Source organism: Melanotaenia boesemani, chromosome 12 (genome assembly GCF_017639745.1).
Source record: "Melanotaenia boesemani isolate fMelBoe1 chromosome 12, fMelBoe1.pri, whole genome shotgun sequence".
Taxonomy (NCBI): Eukaryota; Metazoa; Chordata; class Actinopteri; order Atheriniformes; family Melanotaeniidae; genus Melanotaenia; species Melanotaenia boesemani.
The window spans coordinates 4,075,896-4,099,215 of NC_055693.1; the positions used below are offsets into that span (position 1 = coordinate 4,075,896).

The 23,320-nt window shown below is 38.5% G+C and overlaps 1 protein-coding gene across 2 annotated transcripts in view; it reads right to left on the minus strand.

The window, feature by feature from the left end:
• kcnh3 (potassium voltage-gated channel, subfamily H (eag-related), member 3) overlaps positions 1-23,320 on the minus strand; it is a 188,380-nt gene that overhangs the window by 65,088 nt on the left and 99,972 nt on the right. For both annotated transcript variants that reach the window (XM_042002721.1, XM_042002720.1), the window contains exon 2: positions 1,794-2,027. In XM_042002721.1, coding sequence (XP_041858655.1) covers positions 1,794-2,027 — 234 coding nt within the window. The remainder of the gene's footprint in view (positions 1-1,793; positions 2,028-23,320) is intronic.

The window sequence follows — 23,320 nt, forward strand, 5'->3', positions numbered from 1 at the left end:
CCAGTGCGGGTTGGACTCCGCCAAGGCTGTTCTTTGTCACCAATTCTGTTCATAACTTTTATGGACAGAATTTCTAGGTGCAGCCGAGGTGTTGAGGGATCCGGTTTGGTGGCCTCAGGATTGGGATTGGGCTCTTTGCAGATGATGTGGTTCTGTTGGCTTCATCGGACCGTGATCTTCAGCTCTCACTGGAGTGATTTGCAGCCGAGTGTGAAGCGGCTGGGATGAGAATCAACACCTCCACCTCAGTTATTTAAATTTTTAATCAGTCTAAAGCTAGAAATTCTGATTTGTCATTGAATGCTCAATCGTTTATAGCCGTTGCAAAAAGCAAAAAGATGTACTCATACGAGTTTATTTGGTTGCGACAGCAATGACAGGGTAGTTAATTTTGCTAGTGGGCTGGGAAGATGGATGGAAATTATTCAGAATTCCTACAGGGATCACAGTATTTTGCTTACAGCAGGAGAATATTGTGGATCCAGTACAATAAAAGAGATAACTGAGCTTCAGCAAGTCCCAAAGGCAGTAAAGTCTCTGCTGAGCTCACTTGAAAGCAGCAAAACTTATGTGCTTCTGATCTCATAAAACATATGCATTATAAAATACACTGAGAGCATAAATATATGCATGTAAATATTTTGCCAGCATACAACTGTTCTCATCTAAAAACAGTGATGAGCAAAATATGCAATGTAACAAGAGCTTAAGACAGCGGCTGCAACTGATTAGGTTGTTACACTCACCAACCACTTTATTAGGTCTTTTTTAATTGTTTGTTAATGCAAATAACTAATCAGCCAATCACATGGCAGCAACTTAATGCATTTCGTCATGTAGACATGGTGAAGATGACTTGCTGAAGTTCAAATTGAGAATCAGAATGAGGAAGAAAGGAGATTCAAGTGACTTTGAACATGGCATGGTTGTTGGTCTGAGTATTTACTGGGATTTTCACACGCAACCATCTCCATGGTTTCCAGAGAACGGTCTGAAGAAGAGAAAATATCCAGCGAGCAGCAGTTGTCTGGACCAGAATGTCTGATTGATGTCAGGAGTCAGAGGAGAATGGGCAGACTGGTTGGAGATGATAGAAAGACAACAGGAAGTCTAATAAACACTGGTTCCAACCAAAGTCTGCAGAACAGCATCTCTGAACACACAACACGTCCAGCCTTGAAGCAGATGGGCTACAGCAGCAGAAGACACACCGGGTGCCTCCTGTCAGCTAAGAACAGGAAACTGAGGCTACAATTCACACACACTCACCAACACTGGACAATAGAAGATGGAGAAATGTTGCTGGTCTGATGAGTCTCCATTTCAGCTCCACATTCAGATGGTATTCAATGTTCAAGATGCTGCTGTGTATGTACTGCTTTTATAGTTCTTTCTGCACCTTTTCCAATAATATTAATCAATTAATGTTCAACATAGCCAACATCATAATATATTATTCAGTACTTAGTGAAGAGACTTGTCGTTACTGGTATTCATGCCCATTTAGATTCTGTAGCCTTTTACATTTTCATAAGTCCACCTCACTTTTAGTAAAAAGTCTAAATTTTATTGCAAGTTCAAGTGTTTATTGTTGTAAAATTTCATTTTACATTTTGAATTTCAGCAGAATTGATTTCCAATAATTGGCAGAGTCTGATCAGGCCAGCTAAATCGACCAAGCAAAGCAGACTAGACTTTATGAAGCGTTCACAGGAAGTCTGGAAATGTGAAAGGGCAAATGACTCTACTAGCAATTTCTTTGGAACTTGAAGTAAACATGAGGCAAGTCTCACCTTCCTTCTTGTAGAAGACCAGCTCTGTCTTGAATTCCCTCCTGTCATCCAGGGCTCCTTGGATTTGAGCTGTGGACCGGTCACTTGTTTCCGGACCGTACAGGAAGTGACAAGCACAGCTTTTCTGCATGAGCTCTGCACGGGCGTAGCCGGTGAGTTCACAGAAGCCATCGGAGCAGTAGACGATGGGGTAGAGCGACTGCACTTGGGCGTTTCCCAGAACAAAGTTGCTGTCTGAAAGGAGAAGAAGAGCAGTGATCACTTCTTGGATATCACATGCTATTTGTCACATAAATTACACTTCTTAACAAGTTCTTTTAATAAAACCCATCAGTTTCTTAGCATGAGTGCTTACATGTTGACCATTGCATGCTCCAGAGGTAGTCCATCTATTTAAACAAATGAATGATGATGATGATGATGATGATGATGATGATGATGATGCAAAGGCAGAGGTGCCCAGTAGTCACAATATAATATTTTTGGCTCCAGTCATCTGACCTTTGCTCCAGGTTTTGGAACATACCACAAAACAACCTTGATTTAAACTGTTAATTTTATTTACAAGCACTTGTGCGACACAATTCTTTCATATTTACGTTCTTTAAGAGGAAAAAGTGCTTTTAAACATAAATATGTATCAATTAGTTCTCTGCTGTAGAACAAAGACTGTTAAGAAAATCTGATTGTTTTTGTCTCAGTTTGTTGGTCATGGGAGATACGTTAAGAGATATTTTACTTGAAAACACTAATGTGTACATATTTGATTTAGGATTAAAGATCTGTGCTGTCTTCCCAAAGGAAACAGTAAGAAAAGAATGCCAACTGCAGAGAAATGGCCTATCACTCTAAATATTTACAGCATTATATCATACAAAATGTTACATACAGTATCTCACAGAAGTGAGTACACCCCTTGCATTTTTGCAGATATATTTCATTATATCTTTTCGTGGGACAACACTATAGAAATGAAAGGTTGATATGCAGGACACCAAACTATTAAACCTAAACTTTGATATTCTGTATGTCGAAGTTTATTTTCTATAGTCCCATGAAAAGATATAATGAAATATTTGCAAAAATGTGAAGGGTTTTGTTGAGCTAAAATAATTCACTCTGTTGATTATTTTCTAAAAGAATTGATTATTACTTCTGCCAAAATGGGTTTATGATTGGTACAGCTTTGTTTTTGTCAGCAGGATTTTGCCAAAAATTTAAAAAATAAGTGAAGAAACTAAATGAAAATCTAACTTATTAATGAATAAATAAATAAATATATATAAAAAAATATTAAAAGAAAAGAAATGCCATTAAAATAATGACTAACATTAAAATGTAAGCTCCAGTGTCAGTACAGGCCTTGGATGCTGTCTTCACTATCTTGTTGGGTTTGTAAAGTCTTTGACCCCAAACGCAACGTTTGCTTTATTAAATAAAATGTGTTTATTAAAGAAAGAAGAAGAAAGAACAAAGAGGATGCATGTTATTAAAATGATGGAGCATTGAAATGTTGCAATTATAAACCATAGATATGAATTATCTAAAAAATGTTCCTTATCAGGGGGCTGGGATGTACTTGCTGTGAATGCAAACGTACACGTCAGCGTTATGCTATGTTTGTCTTTATACTTGCTGCAAACGACAGAATCACAGCGCAGCAAAACGCTCAATACTGGAGATCTCCACAAGGGGCAGTACACAGCATTTGGACTTTGAAATAGCAAAAAGGTCAATATACCGGTTACATTTTACTTCCAGGTCATCAACCCCCAAAACGCTTTTAATTTGTTGCCGACTGTTAAGGCACGAGTGTTTGTCACTGTGCAACGGGGAGGAAAAATCCTACAGATGCCAGTAGTTGCAAACAAGGTCTGAGAGACGGTTTGCAAAACTATCCGCCATTGTGTTTACCTTCGACCTGTTGTGTTCATGCTCCTGGTCACATGAGAGCCTCATTCATGTTCATGTCAATATTACAACTCATGCATTCGACACGTTACCTCGCATCAACGCGAGCGGCCTACATGCCAAATGGATGCTAGGAAATTCAGATCTGAAATTCAAACTTTTGTGCCACACATCCGGGACCTGACGTGAGGCAAAACTAGTCGATCGCAGATGGAGTAACGTCAGTTTTGTGCAGTTGTTCTTGAATTTCAGATCTGAATTTGTATTTCAGATGAATTACGGAATTAATTTTTTCAAATACAAAAGTTTCAACTTTACCAATATACACATTCAAAAAACAAAGATTCAATATCAGATATGGTCATTTGGATTCAGTTTTTTTAAGCAATTATTCAAACAGGCATATTCAGATTCAAACTGAATGATTCAAATTCAAATATAAAGAATTCAGATTCGCTCCCCAGTGGCACAAAGTTTATCCCATACACGATACGTATGTGGACGTGTTGCAAACAGCAAGTATTTCCCAGCCCTATAACACACTGCAGAGTACTTCCTAGATATAGATGTAAAAGTAAATTTCAATATATTTCCCCAAATTTCACACAGTTCGTCTGAATTTTCTTCTAGCAACACTACTTATTTCTGTTCAAATCATCCCAACTTTCACCCGAAAATTCCACTTCAACATGATCTACAGGTTACAGAAGCATTTCCTGGACAACATCTCCAATAATACAACATTTTCAGACTTATTAGATAAATATTCCCCTCGCTCCCAAAAAAGCCCTGGTCTAATTTCTGTCATACATTTAAAATGGCGCCCATGAAAGCAGCCTCATTGTGAGAAAGAGGCAGACTGCTGGAGGAAAGGCAGATCAGTAACAAGAATTGATTGGGTGTGCTAACAATGACAAGAGTCATCACAAAACCTTATGAGGTTTCTTTAATTGATGCCACATGAGCCTGCCCTCAAGTAACAATCAGGCAAGCACAAACACAATTGCTCTCCGGCTGTTGATCAGTGATCTGCTCACGATAGACGTGTGTGAATGCACATGTGTGTGAGAGTGTGTGTAAGTAGTGTAAATTCTTGCGGCTGCATATTTAGTTAATGGCTGGGGGCATGTAGATGAGTGAGCACTCTAAAATGGACTATTTATTACTTTGTGCTCAGTCGTTCTCATTGATCCATTAACTCTGAGGGCCCTCGAGACCCCATCTTAAATGTTTCATGGTTGATGTGTGGGTTGTAGACGTGCATGTTTGTGTGTTGTGAGTATGTGGGTCTGTATTGCTTTGAGCTCATTTGAGAGAAGGTTTAAAATGAAGTCTTGAGGCCAGGGGAGTTATCCACTGAATGTGAAGGGAGCTTTTTGTGAAATTGGGAGGGGTGTTGTGTGGAAGACAAAAAGTAAATCAGTGTGGAGGTTTGCTCAAACTGTATGTCAACATGATTTAGCATTCTTCAACTTAGCATCAGTCAATCCATCTCATTAGCTAAGTTCTCCCTTGCTTGACACATCTGCTCTACCTCCTCTTCCATCTCTCTGCTTGTTCTCTTGGGGGGTAACAGCAATGATGTTTACTGATCTGAACACAAACAGAAGAAGTGACGACCACCTTCCTCTCATACTTCCTCCCTTATGTTGATCCAGAGGGAACCTTTGCTGATGTCATCCAGGGCACTGGGGCATGGATGTGCTACCAGGATGGAGCCCAGTGCCCCATGCCTGGTAGCACATCCAGGTACAGCTACAACTTCCTGTGATTAACCAACAACAAGAGTAACAAGCTGTTTACCCAACAATATTAATCTGCATGTATTTTATAATTGAGGAAAATAGTTTTGCATAGAAAAATTCATGATTAAATGTTTTTCTCCAGCATCAACCAGTTGTGTGTGTTCAGCTTGGTTACATAGGTTGGTTTATTGTTTAAAATCAACCTGGTTGTTAAAAATGAAAGTATTAGTTTAATACCTTTCTGGTCAGTCTCAGAAATACAACATGACCATCTCACTGTGAGACCAATGATGCAGCACATGAAATCAGTGGGAAGTTTTGTGCTGATCAATACAAATGTGCTCTTGTGAAAAATCCTAGATAAATCCAGATAAAGTAGCGGGGGTAAAACAGGTCTCTGTGCACTGTTACCATGACCATAAAACTAGTCAAACTGTTCAAAATGTGCATGTTTTGAAATGATGTGATCTGCTGAAATGACCATGCCAAGGAGCAAAACGAAATAAAATAGAAAACTATTACCTACAGCGTAGAAACTATTATTAATGTAAAATCTACATTTATCCAACACTGTGTGATTTGCACTAATCTTTTCCAGTTTATAGGCTCCCCTTAAAATAGAAAGCAAAGCATTGCAGCATTTTGCTTTAAATAATGTTTATTATTGATCCTAAAGCAGCTAATAAAGTGTCACAAAAGCAAAAAAACAAACAAACAAAAAAAGTTCTAGAATAGGAATTAGTCCTCAACATGACTTTAATAATCAAGGACTTAATGTTTTATACAGAGCTGATTGTTTGCCCAGTCTAACACTTTTCTCTGACCAATGTGACATTATTTCCCTGTTCTTCTCAATAATAGTTGCATTTACATCAACCCACTGACCACTGCCTTTGGTTCCTGTTCTGTCGCTGTCTTCATCATCTTGCTCTTATTTTCTGCTTAAATTCAAAGCTAGTTTCAGGGGATTTATTGATTACCTGGTTCAGTTATATCACTTGCTTTGAATCAAATGAGACTTCCTGCAGCTTGATTTTCTAATGAAAATGGCTGGAACTATATTTGTGTCCAGGAATAGCCACCATGTGCAGGTTCTGCAGTCATCTGGATTACAATCGCTGTGTGATTTACAGAGTTACTGGCTGATTTCATGCACTTGTCCAAACCCATTTTCATTTTCATTCAAGTTTGTGCCTGCACATGAAGGCAGCTCCATTTACATAAAGGAGTGAGAAAAAGATTCAAAGGTTTTCTGTAACAGGTCTCAGTAAAAGAAAATGTTAAATAAAAGGTTCTTACTTGGTCTTAAAATGAGGCACTGATGAAAAACAGATTACACATAAACTTTGTCGTTATTACCTCTGCCAAGGTGAAGGTCATGCTTTCGGTGGCGATGGTTTGTCTGTCTGTTTGTTAACAACATAACTCAAAAAGTTATGGACGCATTTTGGTGAAATTTTCAGGAAGTCTCAGAAATAGAATAAGGAACAAGTGATTGTATTTTGAGGGTATTCCAGACCACCGCCTGGATCCAGGAATTTTCTTGTTTGGAAGGGTTGGAAGAGAAAGTCTCTTTTCTCTTGAAAGAACATGGCAGCACAGCTTAGGTTTGCAAGGCTGCATCTGAACAAACCACAAGACTTCTGGAACAATGTCCTTTAAACAGACCAGACCAAAGTGGAGGTGTTTGGTCACAAACACCTCATACCAACTGTAAAGCACAGTAGTGGAGGGATGATGAGCCAAGCCTGTCCTGCAGCTACAGGACCTGGACACCTTGTAGTCATTGATTGGACCATGAACTTTTCTAGCCAACCAAGGTGTTCTAGAGTCAGACGTGAGTCCATCTGTCTGACAGATAAAGCTGAAACTGTCTCATAGGTCAATGGTCTCAAACACAGCAGCACATTTACAATAGAATGGCTAAAAAAAGAAAAGAATCAAGGTGTTGACATGATCCAGTCAAAGTCCAGACCTCAACCTGGTTGAAATGCTGTGGTAGGACGTTCACATCAGAATGGACCAATGTTAAGTTTAGAAAGTCAGAATTGTAATACAACAAATTATCTATCTATCAAGAGAATCATGATAGATGCTGCAATCAAATCTATATAGCATGTTGGTAACAGATGTGGTAAGTGCAGGATCCACAGTTGTTGCACACTAGTGAGAAATTTTGTCTTGTATTCAAATTAAAAAACTTCAAACTTCAAACTTCAAACTTACCACACAATGAAATGGAGTTAAACATCTCTAAAGCATTCTTAATTCACTCTAAGGCCTCTGGAAGTAATTTACAGGAAACGATCCAACGAGCTGCTTGTTGGAGTGACTGGCGACATGCAGTCACACTGACGTGAAAAGGGCAAACTTTACCGAGGTGTGGGGGCACACTCAGCATCAGAAATGTACCAGAAGTTGGAAACATAAGCTGCAATTTATTTTTGTCTCCTTAGCAACCTCAAGAGCCTGAACAAATGTCAGTGTATCAAGATCACCTCTGTGGAGTGACTCATTGATTCCACGTCATCGTATACGTCATAGAAATCTGAGATAGAAAAGCACAGACTCAATTTATGTAAATGAACATGCACTGATGTGGGGAGGTAGTGGGACTCAGGTGACAGTCAGCACGTAAGTGCTTCTGTACTAAAGGAGGAACTAAATAACCCATTATTTACACACCTGAATATGAATGACATTTCATACTAACCACAAAGGTTAACAAGTTCACTTGGTTGTGCAGCTGTGCACTCAGTAACTTACATTTCCCTGTTTTTTCAGTAATTACAAAACACAGTGAGATATGTTAAGAGTTTAATTCTGAGAATTTATATGACTTCCAAACACACAAGGCCAAAGTCTAAAAGTCCTACTTCCAGAAAGGTTTGGAAGTTTTCTGAAAATGCTACAGACAGACAGGTAGTTCTGGTTCTAAGGTGCAGTTTGTGCAAAATACGGTGTGTGCAACAGTCGGTTTGTACACACTTGGGTCCAACAGAAGCGTGAGTGTTTGTGGTAAAGTGTGTATGTCCAAGGTGTGTGGTGTGACTGTGTAGTGAGTCTGGAGCTCTGTTTTGTGTTATCGCAGTCCCCGAATGTCGAGTGTTTTTAAGGGTAAATTAATAGTGTAATGGTGTTGACTCACCTGACTCATGTTCTCTCCAGGGTGTTTGGGCAAATGGGTTTCAAGTGGCCTGGACACTCTTTTATGGTTTGGGAGAGACCATGAGACCAGGGAGTTAAAAGCGGGTTATTTGTATTGGTTTTGCGTTTACTTTATTTTTGGGTTATTAAATACTTAGGAGTGTAAATATGGTTAGGATTTTGTATGGGATAGTTTTAGTGGAAGAGGTTTGTTTTTATACTTGAGGAAACACCTGTTGAAAGTGGTTCAGTCCAACCAGCAGCAGGAGATAAATGGGGCTTGTTTGCTCATTTGGGTGTGGCTGCAGGTGGAGAGTTGACTTCTCTGCAAAAGGAAGGAGTGAGTTCCTGTCAATTTATGTCTGGTAAAAAAAAAATTGTGTCACTGTTTCCAGCAGCTCACACAGGCCAGCTTGTTCACACTGATCTTATTCTGAATGACTTGCTTTTAACTGTCCTGTCCACAGTTCACATCTGTCTCCTCCTGAAAATGTTTGGAGCATCATGAAGAGGAGAGTCAGACAACCACCACAAACTGTCTGAGCAGCTGAAATCTTGAATTCACCAGGAATGAACACGGATTAATTTCGATAACTAAAACAATCAGGATCCTCAGTTCATTAAAAAGTCTCTCTAAAAGGAAAAATGACTCTATCCAACTTCTGCCGAGTGTTGCTGCTGCGGATTATAGATTTGTTTGTTTTGGGAACAGTGAAGTTAGTGAAGACAGTGGGAATCTGGATAAACATTGAAAAAAATTAAGACCTGACTAATATTTTATTCACATTTAGAAAAGTAAATTTTTTTTTAAAACAAAGGGGGAGTAACACATTTAAGGCAATAAATGAAATTTAAACAAAGCTACTGTGCATAAGAGACAATATGAGGTGCTCAGATAAATTAAAACCGAGCAAGACAACTGCAATCCTTTAAGCATATTTTGTGGATTTAACCCTTGCACCCACTAGTGAAACAAAACTCAAACAAGCACAAAAAAGATGTTCTCAAATTCATAATTAAAGCTTTTAAATATTCCACCAATCACCACTTTTCAGTGCAGTGAGATTGAGTCAGTAACTTAAAACAAATTAGTCATTCAAATCATAGAGCCTCTTATGCCTCAAACCTAGAAACATGTTTTTGTAAATAATCAAATCATGTGTTTCCTTTGAGGTCAGAAGTCTCGAATTTACCTTTATTTGTTTTTACTGCAATGACTGACTGATCAGGGTACTCTGAGGTTCATTTACTTTAAAAGCTTTACAAAGACTTCAAAATCTATCCACCCATTTCCTTCCTCTTATCCAAGACCGGGTCACGGGAAAGTAACCTAAAGATCCATTCATGTACTACTCTAAATACAGATATGGAGGCTTTTGTCTGAGTTCTGTGTCCTTTATGAGCATAATTTGAACCATTTACAGAAAGTTTATGGATGCCTAGCCTGATGTAGCAAATGGAGCAGTACCACCAGAAACCACAGGGGCAGTGTTGAGCAGTATGGCTGATGTGCAGTAGGTAGGCAAACAGAACAAAGGAGAAGAAGAAGCTGCAATGTATTTCATGGTTGCACAGACTACTGCACTGCCTCTCTTAATTTCTCTTTCTTAGAATGTACATTATGATCTCCTCCACTGTCACCATGTTTACTGTTGTCTTAAACAGACATTGGAACTTGGAGGTGAACTCTGAACTCTGCACTGTCCCCTGGTGAATACTGCCTAACAACCATGGATCTGATTTACTGCCAGCAATGTGTACCAAGCTATGACACCAGCTGTATGGGGACCAAATGGCCCCTACCAGAAAGTCTAGTACTCCATATTCCTGAAGCGCTCCCTAAAGAACATCCTAAGGGAAATGATCAAATACCTTCTTCAAGTCCGCAAAGTCACAAGTAGACTGGTTGGATGAACTTCCATGCCTCCTCCATGGTCCTGCAGAAGGTGTAGAGCTGGTCCACTGTTCCACAACCAAGACAAAAACCACACTGTTCCCCCTGAATCTGAGCTTCAACTACCAGGGAGGCCGAGGTGTGTGACACCCCGTAGTAATTCTGATTCAAAAGCTCCAGTTAAAAAAAAAATAAAATATGAATTCAATGATAAAACATATTTAGTGTAATTTATTAAACATAATTTAATATGTTATACTGTATTGCAATGTTTTAAATTTTTATTCATATAAGATGTAAAATAACCTTTTGTGTTTGTGTAATTTTGTACATGTGTACGCTGCAAAATAACAGGATAGTCAAACAAAAAGCTGCTGAAATGCAGCCTCAGGCACCACCTAATTTATATGAATGACAGGGATGCAGCCATGAATGCACTTTAATGTTTGCTTCCAAGTCTCGAATCTAATCAACTTGTCAGCAGAATGATTCCCTACTTTCTCTGGACAACATCTGACAAGATATTTGGAAAAAAAAATATATATATATACAGTCATGGACAAAATTGTTGGTACCCTTCGGTTAATGAAAGAAAATATCACAATGGTCACAGAAATAACTTGAATCTCACAAAAGTAATAATAAGTAAAAATTCTATTAAATTTAACCAATGAAAGTCAGACATTGCTTTTCAACCATGTTTCAACAGAATTATTAAAAAAAATAAACTCAGGAAACAGGCCTGGACAAAAATGATGGTACCCCTACAAAAGACTGAAAATAATGTGACCAAAGGGACGTGTTAATCCAAGGTGTGTCCACTAATTAGCATCACAGGTGTCTACAATCTTGTAACCAGTCAGTGGGTCTATATATAGGCTACAGGTAGTCACTGTGCTGTTTGGTGACATGGTGTGTACCACACTCAACATGGACCAGAGGAAGCAAAGGAAAGAGTTGTCTCAGGAGATTAGAAAGAAAATTATAGATAAGCATGTTAAAGGTAAAGGCTATAAGACCATCTCCAAGCAGCTTGATGTTCCTGTGGCTACAGCTGTACATATTATTCAGAAATGTAAGATCCATGGGACTGTAGCCAACCTCCCTGGACGTGGCCGCAGGAGGAAAACTGATGACAAATCAAACAGACGGATAATACGAACGGTAACAAAAGAGCCCAGAAAAACTTTTAAAGAGAATAAAGGTCAACTTCAAGCTCAAGGAACATCAGTGTCAGATCACACCATCCGTCGTCGTTTGAGCCAAAGTGGACTTAATGGGAGACGACCACGGAGGAACCATTGTTAAAAACAAACCATAAAAAAGCCAAACTACATGTTGACAAGCCACAAAGCTTCTGGGAGAATGTCCTATGGACAGATGAGACAAAAATGGAACTTTTTGCCAAGGCACATCAGCTCTATGTTTACAGATGGAAAAATGAAGCATATGAAGAAAAGAACACCGTCCCTACTTTGAAACATGGAGGAGGCTCTGTTATGTTCTGGGCTGCTTTGCTGCATCTGGCACAGGGTGTCTTGAATCTGTGCCGGTACAATGAAATTTCAAGACTATCAAGAGATTCTAGAGAGAAATGTGCTGGCCAGTGTCAGAAAGCTTGGTCTCAGTCGCAGGTTATGGGTCTTGCAACAGGACAATGACCCAAAACACATCTAAAAACACCCAAGAATGGCTAAGAACGAAACATTGGACTATTCTAAAGTGGCTTCTATGAGCCCTGACCTAAATCATATTGAGCATCTTTGGGAGGAGCTGAAACATGCCGTCTGGAAAAGGCTTCCTTCAAACCTGGGACAACTGGAGCAGTTTGCTTATGAGGAGTGGACCAAAATACCTGCTGAGAGGTGCAGAAGTCTCACTGACAGTTACAGGAATTGTTTGATTGCAGTGATTGCCTCAAAAGGTTGTGCAACAAAATATTAAGTTAAGGGTACCATCATTTTTGTCCAGGCCTGTTTCATGAGTTTATTTTTTTAAATAATTCTGTTGAAACATGGTTGAAAAGCAGTGCCTGATTTTCATTGGTTAAATTTCATAGAATTTTTATTTATTATTACTTTTGTGAGATTCAAGTTATTTCTGTGACCATTGTGATATTTTCTTTCATTAACCGAAGGGTACCAACAATTTTGTCCATGACTGTGTATATATATATATATATATATATATATATATATATATATATATATATATATATATATATATATATATATATATATATATATATATATATATATACTAAAGGAACGTTTTTGACTGATAAAAGCTTATTTACGCTGCAGAGAGTCCTTTAAAGGTCTATTTATTCCAAAATACAATAACAAGAAAGATTGTGCTTAAAGTTTTTCCTTTTAAATAAACTGATTGTAATTTCTTACGAAACAATTAAAGATCATAATAATTCATTATTAAGATTCCTCCACTTAGTGGTTACACTAACCTTGGGTCCAATGAGAACATGATCAGGCAACCGGAACTGACCAGTTAGAGACAACTGTACCTTCTAGGAGTGCCTTGTGTCCTCAGCTTCAGTTTTACAGGAAAATATGCAGATATAAATAGCATTCTCTTAGGTTTTTATGGAACTTTAGCTAAATTACATTTGTGCAAATCACTGATTTGTATCTTCTCGTGATGGGCACATGATGTCCGTGATTTGGGGCAGCTGGATTCTCAGGAGATTTATAAGATCACACTCGCAAAGAAAAAAAAATGTCAAGCTCAAAGATATGTCTAAAACACAAAAAATCATATTTAACTTTTTCCTCGGTGGGATTGCTTCAGGAAAATGTGTGGTGGTGCACATCAATTACAGATACCCAGCCTTAGTTTTGGGTAATGGACAAACAGGTAATTATGACTTGCTAGAAGAGTTTAGTAAGAACAGGGACTGGAGAAGGAGAAGAAGTAATAACCTCATTTAGGTTCCCGGAGATTTGACAGGACATCAACAAAACCTCAGACAAAATCCCTTTGGCACAAGAACCTGAGGAACCATGTCAAACTCCATCCCAGACACTGGTGACCATCGTCATCATCAAACAGGACACGAGTTCTTTCATTAGTCCATCACGTTGCTACAGACTGGTTTAAAGGGTTATTCCAGTCATGTCAGCTCCCAGCCACTCACTGGCTGACTGCTCTAATTTTGCTTCATTGATCTGCTTGGTTAAAGTTGCTTTGGTATTGATAAATCAGTGATTAATACAAGAACTAATCATTTCCTTTTCATGCAAGTTTTAAACATTCAAAATGGTTCTGGTTCTGAAATAGCTTCAGTAAATCTATTTCTTTAACTAGCTGGGTTTCCATTGCTGTTTTTGATTTTTCAGTTTTAAAGACATGAATAAAAAAGTAAATGAAACATTTAAACACTGGAAAAACTTCTATTTATATAAAAGAAGTTTTAAGCTATATTTGTCACATGCACCTGCAAGATGGCAGTGAAATGCAGTCATACATGCATCCAAGGCTGTGCACACCTATATACCACTAGTAAAAAAACAAAACAACACGTTGATAAATTAAAAAGACAATAAATATAAATATAATACGCCACAGTGCAGTAATTGTGCAGTGATGTGCATGCTACACAGAGTGACAATATGTGTTTATATATGTATATAGAAATTTGTACACTGGAAATGGTAGTGCAAAACATAAACCTTGTTAAAGTGACATGAGTAAATGATTGTTTTCCAGCAGAAGGTAGGACAGTGGTCAGGGTCACTACAGGGTAGAGTTCCCAGTTCTGACAGCCTGAAGGAAGAAGCTTCTCTTGGGTCTCTGTGTTCGTCTTAATGAGCCTTAGGCGCCGGCCAGAGCGCTGTCACTCGAACACACCGTTGTTAGGATGATGAGAGTCTCTCATGATCCTGTTGGGTTTTGCTTGCAGTAGTTGTTGCCTTTTTAAAAAAAACTTTATGCACATATAGAGGATGAACTGTGTTTGTGAGAATATTTAAACATGCAACACTGACCTAAAATATAACATTTATTTGATGTGAGAGTTTTGATTATATTGGCTGTTTTTTATGTGAATTTCCAGTGAAGTGCCCTTTAATTCTTGAAAGTTAGGCCACAGTGGGATCTGGTTCAAGCTGAAGCAATGCTGTGTGTGCACCACAGAGAAATCAAATATATCAAATTTTCATTTGATATTTTTAGTGTGTCTGTGTGTGTGATGGATTAAAAGTTCCCCCAATGGCTAGAGTTTAACCATGCAGCTCTTTTCTCCCTTCACTATCACATCTGCCCCGGACCACTCTTTGATTTCTATGCAGAGCTTTGGGAAACTGGTTCTCCTGCACATCAAAGACCACACTGCAGCCAGTCTGGACCCAATCAGTGAGCATTCCTGGCCAGCTGAGGATATAGTCTACATTACCCTCTACCCCCACATATTCTGAAAATAAATAATAACAAAAACATCACAGACACTGTGTGTCGACTTCAGCATTCAACACAGCCAAACCTAGTTGGCAAGCTTTAAATTCTGGACCTGACTACAAATTTATGCAAATAAATTAGAGTTTACTTCCTCACTGACAGACCAGGGATATGCAGGACTTGCAGATAGGTTCATTCCAAGGCTGTGTTCAGCACACTCATTAATTCAGAAAGTCCATTAGTGTCTAATGTCTACAAGAATTTCCTTGTTGAGCTTGCAGATGACATCATGACAGCAATGGTCTCACCTCAGGGAACATTCTGTAACTGCATGTCACCGTGCACGAGCAGCAGGTGAACTACACACACGTCACGCAGCTCTCCGTGTGTCAGGTGAGCACACAGCGCAGTTTGAGGTCTCGTAATGTGTCATAAAAACAGTCAGTTTTATATTATTTTTATAAATAAAGCCAAATGACCTTATACTAACAAAAACATATTATCGCGTGACTTCTGTAGATGGATATCACTTCACTCGAAGCAGAAACAGGGAAGCAGCAAGGAGGGATGAGAAAGAGGAAAGTAAGACCGCCGTCAAATGACAGGCTTTCCGTGAAATGGAAATTCTCATTAAGGACATAAAATAATATTTTCATACTAAAGAACATACTAAAGACTTCTGGCGTAAACAGAAAGAAATAACACACATTTTTTTGGTTTTCATACAGGGTGCCAATTCTTTTGAATTGCTTCAAATTTTAATACAGATTTAAATAATTTCTTAAGAGAGAGAGAGCGAGAAAAAAGAAAAAATCCAATAGCTTCTAAACCAAGTGACCCAGTCACTTCAAACCAGAGCTGAACTGAAGCAGATGACAATCCAAACAAGACACATCTCTTCCTGACTTTCCTAAAGATGACACAATCAAGTGATTGACCCCTTTGTGGAATTGAAAAATATGCAGTACGCTTTAATACTCAAGAATAAACAAATTGTTCAGAATGAGTTGAACTATCACCCTGAAAACCAGGTGATAGCCATTACTGTGGAATGTGTATGAAGAGTTCTGACCTGCCATCGTTTGTCATGGCATTTTTGCTTTTGCTGCTGTGTTGAAAGTGTTCATGTTTGTTAAAATAAATATGTTCTTACACTCATTAATATCTCGATTAGTATTTTTGGTAGGAATGTGGCAGTGGCACGGGGCAGTGTATGTGTGTGTGTGTATGTTTGTGTGTGTGTGTATGGGAGACGGGGGATATGTGGTAGGGGGCCTGTGTCCCAGTAGAGCGTTTTGCCTAGCAACGCCTCTGCACCTCATGCTGCAAAGAGTATTTGTTGCAGTGTGCATAACTCAGGTGGCTGCTGGACAAACAGGAAAGGCAACATCGATTATCTACATATAACTATGACAACATTTTAAAGGTTGAGGAAAGATCATCTTTGATACTCTGGGAATGAGAATGGGTTGTGTAAAAGTTTGAATAAGCTCAATGCTAAACCAAGAACAGAAAGAGAAACTCCGGAACTGTCCTGGAGACCCTCTGCATGCACAAAGTGATCTATGCAACATAATTTAGAATCAAAATGAAGAAATGCTGAACATTGGGTAGAAAAGTTTGTCAAAACTTTCTGCATGCTGCAGCATTTTTTCAGTTCTGATCGTAGCTGGACAATGTCCATGCACCCATGCAGGGATTTTCTCAGACTGATCTGAAATTGATTAAAAAAAAAAGGGATATAAAAGAAAGGCTTTCTCCGATCTGACTTGTTGAAAGTTTCAGATTTATAGGGAAGACAGACCGTTTAAAATAAAAGCAAAGAAGAAATTTTTGTTGAGAGGGAAAAGACAACATTAGTCAGAAGAGGAGGAGGTGGCCTCAGGAATCTTCTAGCTACAGTAAAACTTACAAAGCAGCTTTAGGTCTACCTCTCCAGGCGGTTTCACAACCATTCGCACCTTCTATCTTGTGACCAAAACATCTCACATGGCAGTCAGGCAGGTAAACAACTTATAGGTGACAGAGACTGATGTGACCGACAGGATGGGCAGACTGGTCTTCAACAACTCCCAAAGTGTGAATGTCCTAACTACAATTTCAGGCCTGAAACCTCACCAGTTAGTCAACTGAACAAACCTTTTAGAGATGATGTAAAACATCTTAAAGAGCCAGAAAAGAAGCCCTCCTCAAACACATCTGACACATTATGAACATGATAAAAATACATTTGGATTTCATAAAGTCAGGAGACCAACTGTGTTGATTCAAGAAACTTCTACAATCAGCGACTTCTCTGTCGGTGTTCTCTGCTGCAGAACTAGAATGTAAGCACTGGTGCTAAACACAAGCTCGGACAAAGTAACACACCTTCTTAACCTTAGTGTATTTCGATATGATGACTTATTTTTTCTGTTGTGGACTGGATGAAACTCTTTGAGTAAAGGAGCATCTTCTTTCAACTTTACTCATCTTCTTTATTCTTTTGCAGTCTAGTGATTTCTAAATGCTTGCACCCAGACAACAAACTAAATAAATGTGTGTGTGTATTTTGTGTCTATATATATATATATATATATACATATAGATAGATAGATAGATAGATAGATAGATAGATAGATAGATAGATAGATAGATAGATAGATAGAAATATCTTCAAGCAGCAACAAGAGTGGATTTTATTGCCCTACATATTGTTTGCTGCCTTAGTAGGAAGTATCTGCTCTATATGAATATTCTCTCAGATTTCTTTTGTCACATGTAGATGAATGATGAGCTTCCTGTTTGAAGTTTCCTCCAAATAAAACACGATTCAAACTTTGCTTTACAATTTGCAGGAAAGTCAAAAAAAGCAGAGCAACATGAGCAGCTGCAGTAAACATGGAGCGATTCTAACCAGAGCCTGCAGCATCTTATCAGACAATGCAGCACACTCAAACCCATTCAATGTAGATCATCAAATAAATGCACACGAGCTTCAGGTAATGAGTCTGTTGGTGTGTCATTGCAATTGATCTTATCAAGACAGATGTTTTATCCTTCCCACTTTGAATTAATGCATGTTGTCTAATACAGGAATACAAGTTTACAGCAAAAACAGCATCTGTGGATGTACTCCTACATAGACGAATGAGCGCTTTGGGCCAAATATAAATTATAACTATTCAGAAATAACTAACTTGGCCAGAAGGCAGCAGCTCAGTTCAGCAGATGTTGATAAAATAATATGCTGATTTAGATATCATCCAAAGGAACAAGATAACGTTACAATTTTTAACATCACTAACTTGAGAAACAAACAAAAAACTCATTATGTTTAATCACTGCAGTCATCACAGGCCAAATGGGGGCGAAAAGATCAATAATAAACTTTAACCAGACATCTCTGGTTTTAGTACGTCTACAGTTTGCTTTAATTTATTTAATAAAACTAGCTCTTTAAGATTCAGGTGATATTGAACAGTCCCTAAATACCTTACAAATGTCTCTTTTTGGAGGCGGAACAACTTCCTGAACTTTTTTAAATGATGCACTTCTATTAGCAGATCAGTATGAGGATGGAGCAGATAACAGTGGTACATCAAAGCTTTAAGATTACAAAGATGTAATCTTTAAAGTTGTGACTCAAAATGGGTAACATGGTGCACACAGGTCCAGATCTGCTGCCATTAGTGGTGGATCGATCTAAATTTTGATAATAATGATCGTTGGTGTTGATATTGATCGATACTAGTGTGACAACATAGATACTTTAGTTTCAGCTCCTTTTCTCTATGTAGGATGTGCTGCTGAATTTCTTCAAAAGAGTGACCTGGATGTTTGAGTCTAAATTGCCTGTCTGTCACATGCCCCCCCTCTTGTGTTTTCATGTATCGTTATGAGACTCCGCTACGCAACGAGCAGGCAAACAGTCACCAGACAGCAGCACATCCACGACCAACTGGTGATGAGTATGGACCAGAATGTCAGACGCAACAACTGAGTAGTTAATTGTTTGATAAATCAAACAGGTCATCCTGTAGCCATCTTCTAAATGTAAGGCTTGACAACGATCAGAATCTTCATAAATAAGAAGAATAAAGTTGTTTTAGGAGATTCAGTTCATAGCTGAGACAAGGCATTCATGCCCCAAATTGGCTTCTCTCGCTGAGATAAATGGCACCAGCAGCATCTTTGTTTCTGGACACTCAATGATGAAATTCTAAATGTGAGGCTGGAAAACTACCAGAAACCTCATCAATCAGGAGGATAAAGTGTTTTTTGGTAAATTTGGTTAATCACTGTGACAAGGCACCAACATGCCCAAAATCAGCTTCTCTCACAGAGATAATGACAAATTCGGATTTTTAATGTGGCATGAGTGATAATGAGTTAATTCCACAGATTAATCTCTTTGTATTAACTCATTAATTTTTACAGCCCTATTAGAAGTATCAGTATCTGCAATATTAATTTGGTATTGGATGGATAGCAAATCTTGCAGTGTTGCACGTCACCAGCTGCTGCAACAGAAAACTCATAAGCAGGTAATATGAGGCAAACAGAGGTTGTGTGTTCTGCAAGAACAGCAAATAATTTGTTACAGTTGTTTACTGGAGTTTGAAATGATCTTTAAAGTCCTAATACAGCAGCAAATTGTGATGTGAAGGTATGACATTACATAAATAGGATTAACGTTCTTACCAGAATATCCATAATATTTTCATCTTGTTAAACTTTGTTTTCAGTAAACAGAACAGCTGGTTAATTTGCTTTCTGCTACTGAATGGTTCCCCCTCAGATGAAAAGATGCCCACAAACAGGGGGATACGATCTGAGCTCATATGGTTTGTTTTCACCTAAATAAGGGCATTCATCAGCTATTTTGGTGGCTCTAAACAAAATTTCTCTCTGGGTTTGTCTTCAGCTTGTTGTGGAATTAGAGGCTGCTCAGAGAATGCAGACTGCAGCTTTAAGCATAATCTTATTTAATCCCAAAAATTCAGGAACTAACAAACTGATAAAACATCATTAACTGGAGAAAATGAATTAATAAGTGGTTAACAATGAATAACAGAGTCATTTACTGTGGATCCCATGGGACCTGCTACAAATCTTGAAGTGAAACAAGGTTTTCATGATGCCACGCTAGGACGGGCCCAACAGTGACAACATTTCTGTTACTTTATCTGTAGTGTGCAGATTGACAACTAAAGCTGAGAGGAAGACTAAAGCAGGACTTTCCAGTTAAAAATACAAAGCTACGAAGTGTGTTAGTCAGACTAAAGGAGAACGAAAATCCTGTTTGGCTGTATCTTACTTGACTGGAGGCTTCACTACAGTTAGCTATGATGTGTTTTACTGCCGGCTAATCCATGTTACCACTTGCATTAGATTTAGTTATCTGACTAAACTTGTTTTGATTTCTAGTATACAGTATCTTTTCTAGTTATACTAGTACTGTGCAAGGGTGTCAGTAAACTTGATTATGTTAATACATATAGTTTGAAGACAGCCTTTCTTTTTGCTGCATTTTGCACATTTGTTAGATGATTCAAACTCGGGGGCTGCACTGTGATCGGGATCATGCAGGACCTGACACAAAGCTTGCAGAAATCCAGCATGACAGAGATGTGATAACAGTGCTGTGTAGGGGTTTATTTTGCATTATGCTGCTGCTGCTAAGCAAAGGTCGATATATTCATATATGTTATACATCTATTTTTATCTATATAAGCACATTTTGGAGATGCACCTTAATTTCATTGTACTTCTGTGCAATGTCAATAAAGCTTTCTACTCCATTCTATTCTGTACTTTGGCCGTGTTTTGACAAGAGTTGTCAAAAGTATTTGAAGTGTCAAAGGGGACATAGAGCCTCTTGTTTGTGGTTGAAGAATGCTCAGTAAGAAGTCAGTGAAGAAACAGTTTCTATATTGTTCTGGGTGGAACTAGAATAATCGCATTAAATGTGTTACATATTTCTTCTTTCTCAGGACTAACATTCAGTTACCATCCCAGTTTCCCAGCAGTTTTTGTGCTAACATGTGACTGAAGAGAAACAAAAAAAATCTGACTAGACTCACAAGGGATGAGCAGATCTCCAAATAAGATGATTTCATAAGGGAGTTGAATGCAAATGAAAGTCTCACATCACCTCTTCTACACCCTAAGGGGGGAACTTTGTCAGTCATTGAAACAAAACTCCCGGCTTCATATATTATTACATTCCATGCATAATGACACAGATGCCATAAGAATTCTTTAATTTTATGAATTTTGAGACGCTTTGACAAAAATCTTTAATATTTGATGAAATCAAGTTATGCAGCATAATAACTAAATGAAAGTCAGTTGTTACTAACTTTTGATATTTGCAAGGCTAATTGATTATCTCTAGGGGTTACTTTATTTATTCATACTCAGTGTATGTAAGCGTGAAGTGGAGGCAGAGATGGACCAACAAGGGATCCATCCTCTAAAAATGCCTGAAGGCATAGAAGCTGCCCAGCTTTGATGAATAATCTAACACTCTGGTCTGGCAACAATTTGAGTCGACTACAGGATCTGACGGTGTGTGTGTGTGTGTTAATGTGAGTGAGAGGGAGTGTTGCTTGGGCTCCTTATCGATTGTTGAGTTGCTCTGTTATTGGATTACCAAAAGACGCACACCAAGTTGTGATTGGATCATTTAACTTGTAACTGGATTACACAACAGCTGGATGGCCTGTAGAGGCTCAGGAAATGCATGGGTAAACAAAGAGATTACCAAGCTTTTAGACTTAGCTGTGCACTTTTGTTTTATAAAACTGGACAGAGTAGGAGGTAGGAATGTCCCTAATCAAGGCTTTGATCGATTCAGTCAATGTTAAATGGATTTGTATCTCCTCTAGAAAGGCTAATTAATTTCACTTGGTATACTGTAACTCACTGTGTTCTGAGCTGTCAAACAAACCCTCCCCCCTGTGAGAAAGTGAACAGACAAGATCCAATAATAACCAGCCAGCACAGCAATGATAATGCAGCAAGTGTCAAGGTAAGGACTATTACAGCTACCAGGCCCCTAGACAGGAAGATTATAGAGCTGCAACAAACTGGAAGTGGCTTTAATCTGGGTGGAGGAGTGGATACAGGCAGAACTTGCATGCAATTCACTAATTTCAGCTGCTGCTCAGACCACATGTTCACAGAGATCCCAGTGATACATTTCTTTAAATATTACTGTTAGCATGAGAGAGAAAAACACCCTGTGTATGATATTAAAATATAAATCCCAGCCAATCAAAAGTTCTGTCTACTGTATTTGTGCAGAGAAATAAAATTACACGTAACTTCTTGATGTCCCAAGGCTACACAACAGGAGACAGGTGTCCTGTCGAGACAGAAAGGATGGAAAACAACAGAAGGAGCAGAGACCACCGGCGAAGAAATCATACTGATAAGAACAAACAAACAAAAGACACCGTACCACATCAGACACTGAGCTGAGTGACATCTATGCTGCATGCTGTAAATGTGTGAAGTCACTATATGTCACACACAGAGATCACAAAGCAGCACGTTCTTTGTTTCAGGCTGAGGAGCATGAATGCAGATTAAGCAGTTGATCGCTGGTGAGGAAGAGTCTCTGGCTGTCTTATTAATGCACCACCAGCTGTTTTAAAAAAAGAACCCCATTAAAAGAATTTCCACATGCAGCTGATGCCTGCATGCAAAATATGAGATTGATCTTTACACCTTTGGGATGATTTGATGAGAGCAAAGACACACACACACACACACACACACACACACACACACACACACACACACACACACACACACACACACACACATATATATATATATATATATATATATATATGTGTATTTATATATTAGTTTACATTAAGTAAACTAGAATGTAAAAGCCAAAACAAAAAAAATAAATAAATAAAAAAATGAACAAATGGTTGGATTCCATGTGTGAATGGACTTGTCAGATTATAGGAACACAACTCTTGTGCAAAACAAGGTACACAATATGCTTAGCAATAAGCCCTTTTTTATCTGATCAGGGTGGAGCTGCTGTGCTCTGTTGTTCTGTTGGAAACAGGTTGAAGCCTTTGAACCTCTGTTCCAAACAGAAATCACCACAAAACCAAACTGAAGCCTGCATGTGTGTTTAAAGACCCACTGATATTTGATGGTGAATGTGTACACCAGAGGCCCATACCTGTCCCCATTTTCTCATCTCTGACTGGGTGGAGGTAAATGAGAATTTCATTTCGATTCTGCATGAATGCATGCAGATTAATATGGTAATAATAGGTGGATGATATTTATAGGCCACACTAGCCCATTGTACGCTCATAAACGTACAACACTCCTGTAGGTGAGAGATGGAAACGAGTAACAGGTCAAAACATGGAACAACACTTTTTCTGATGTCCAAGTACATT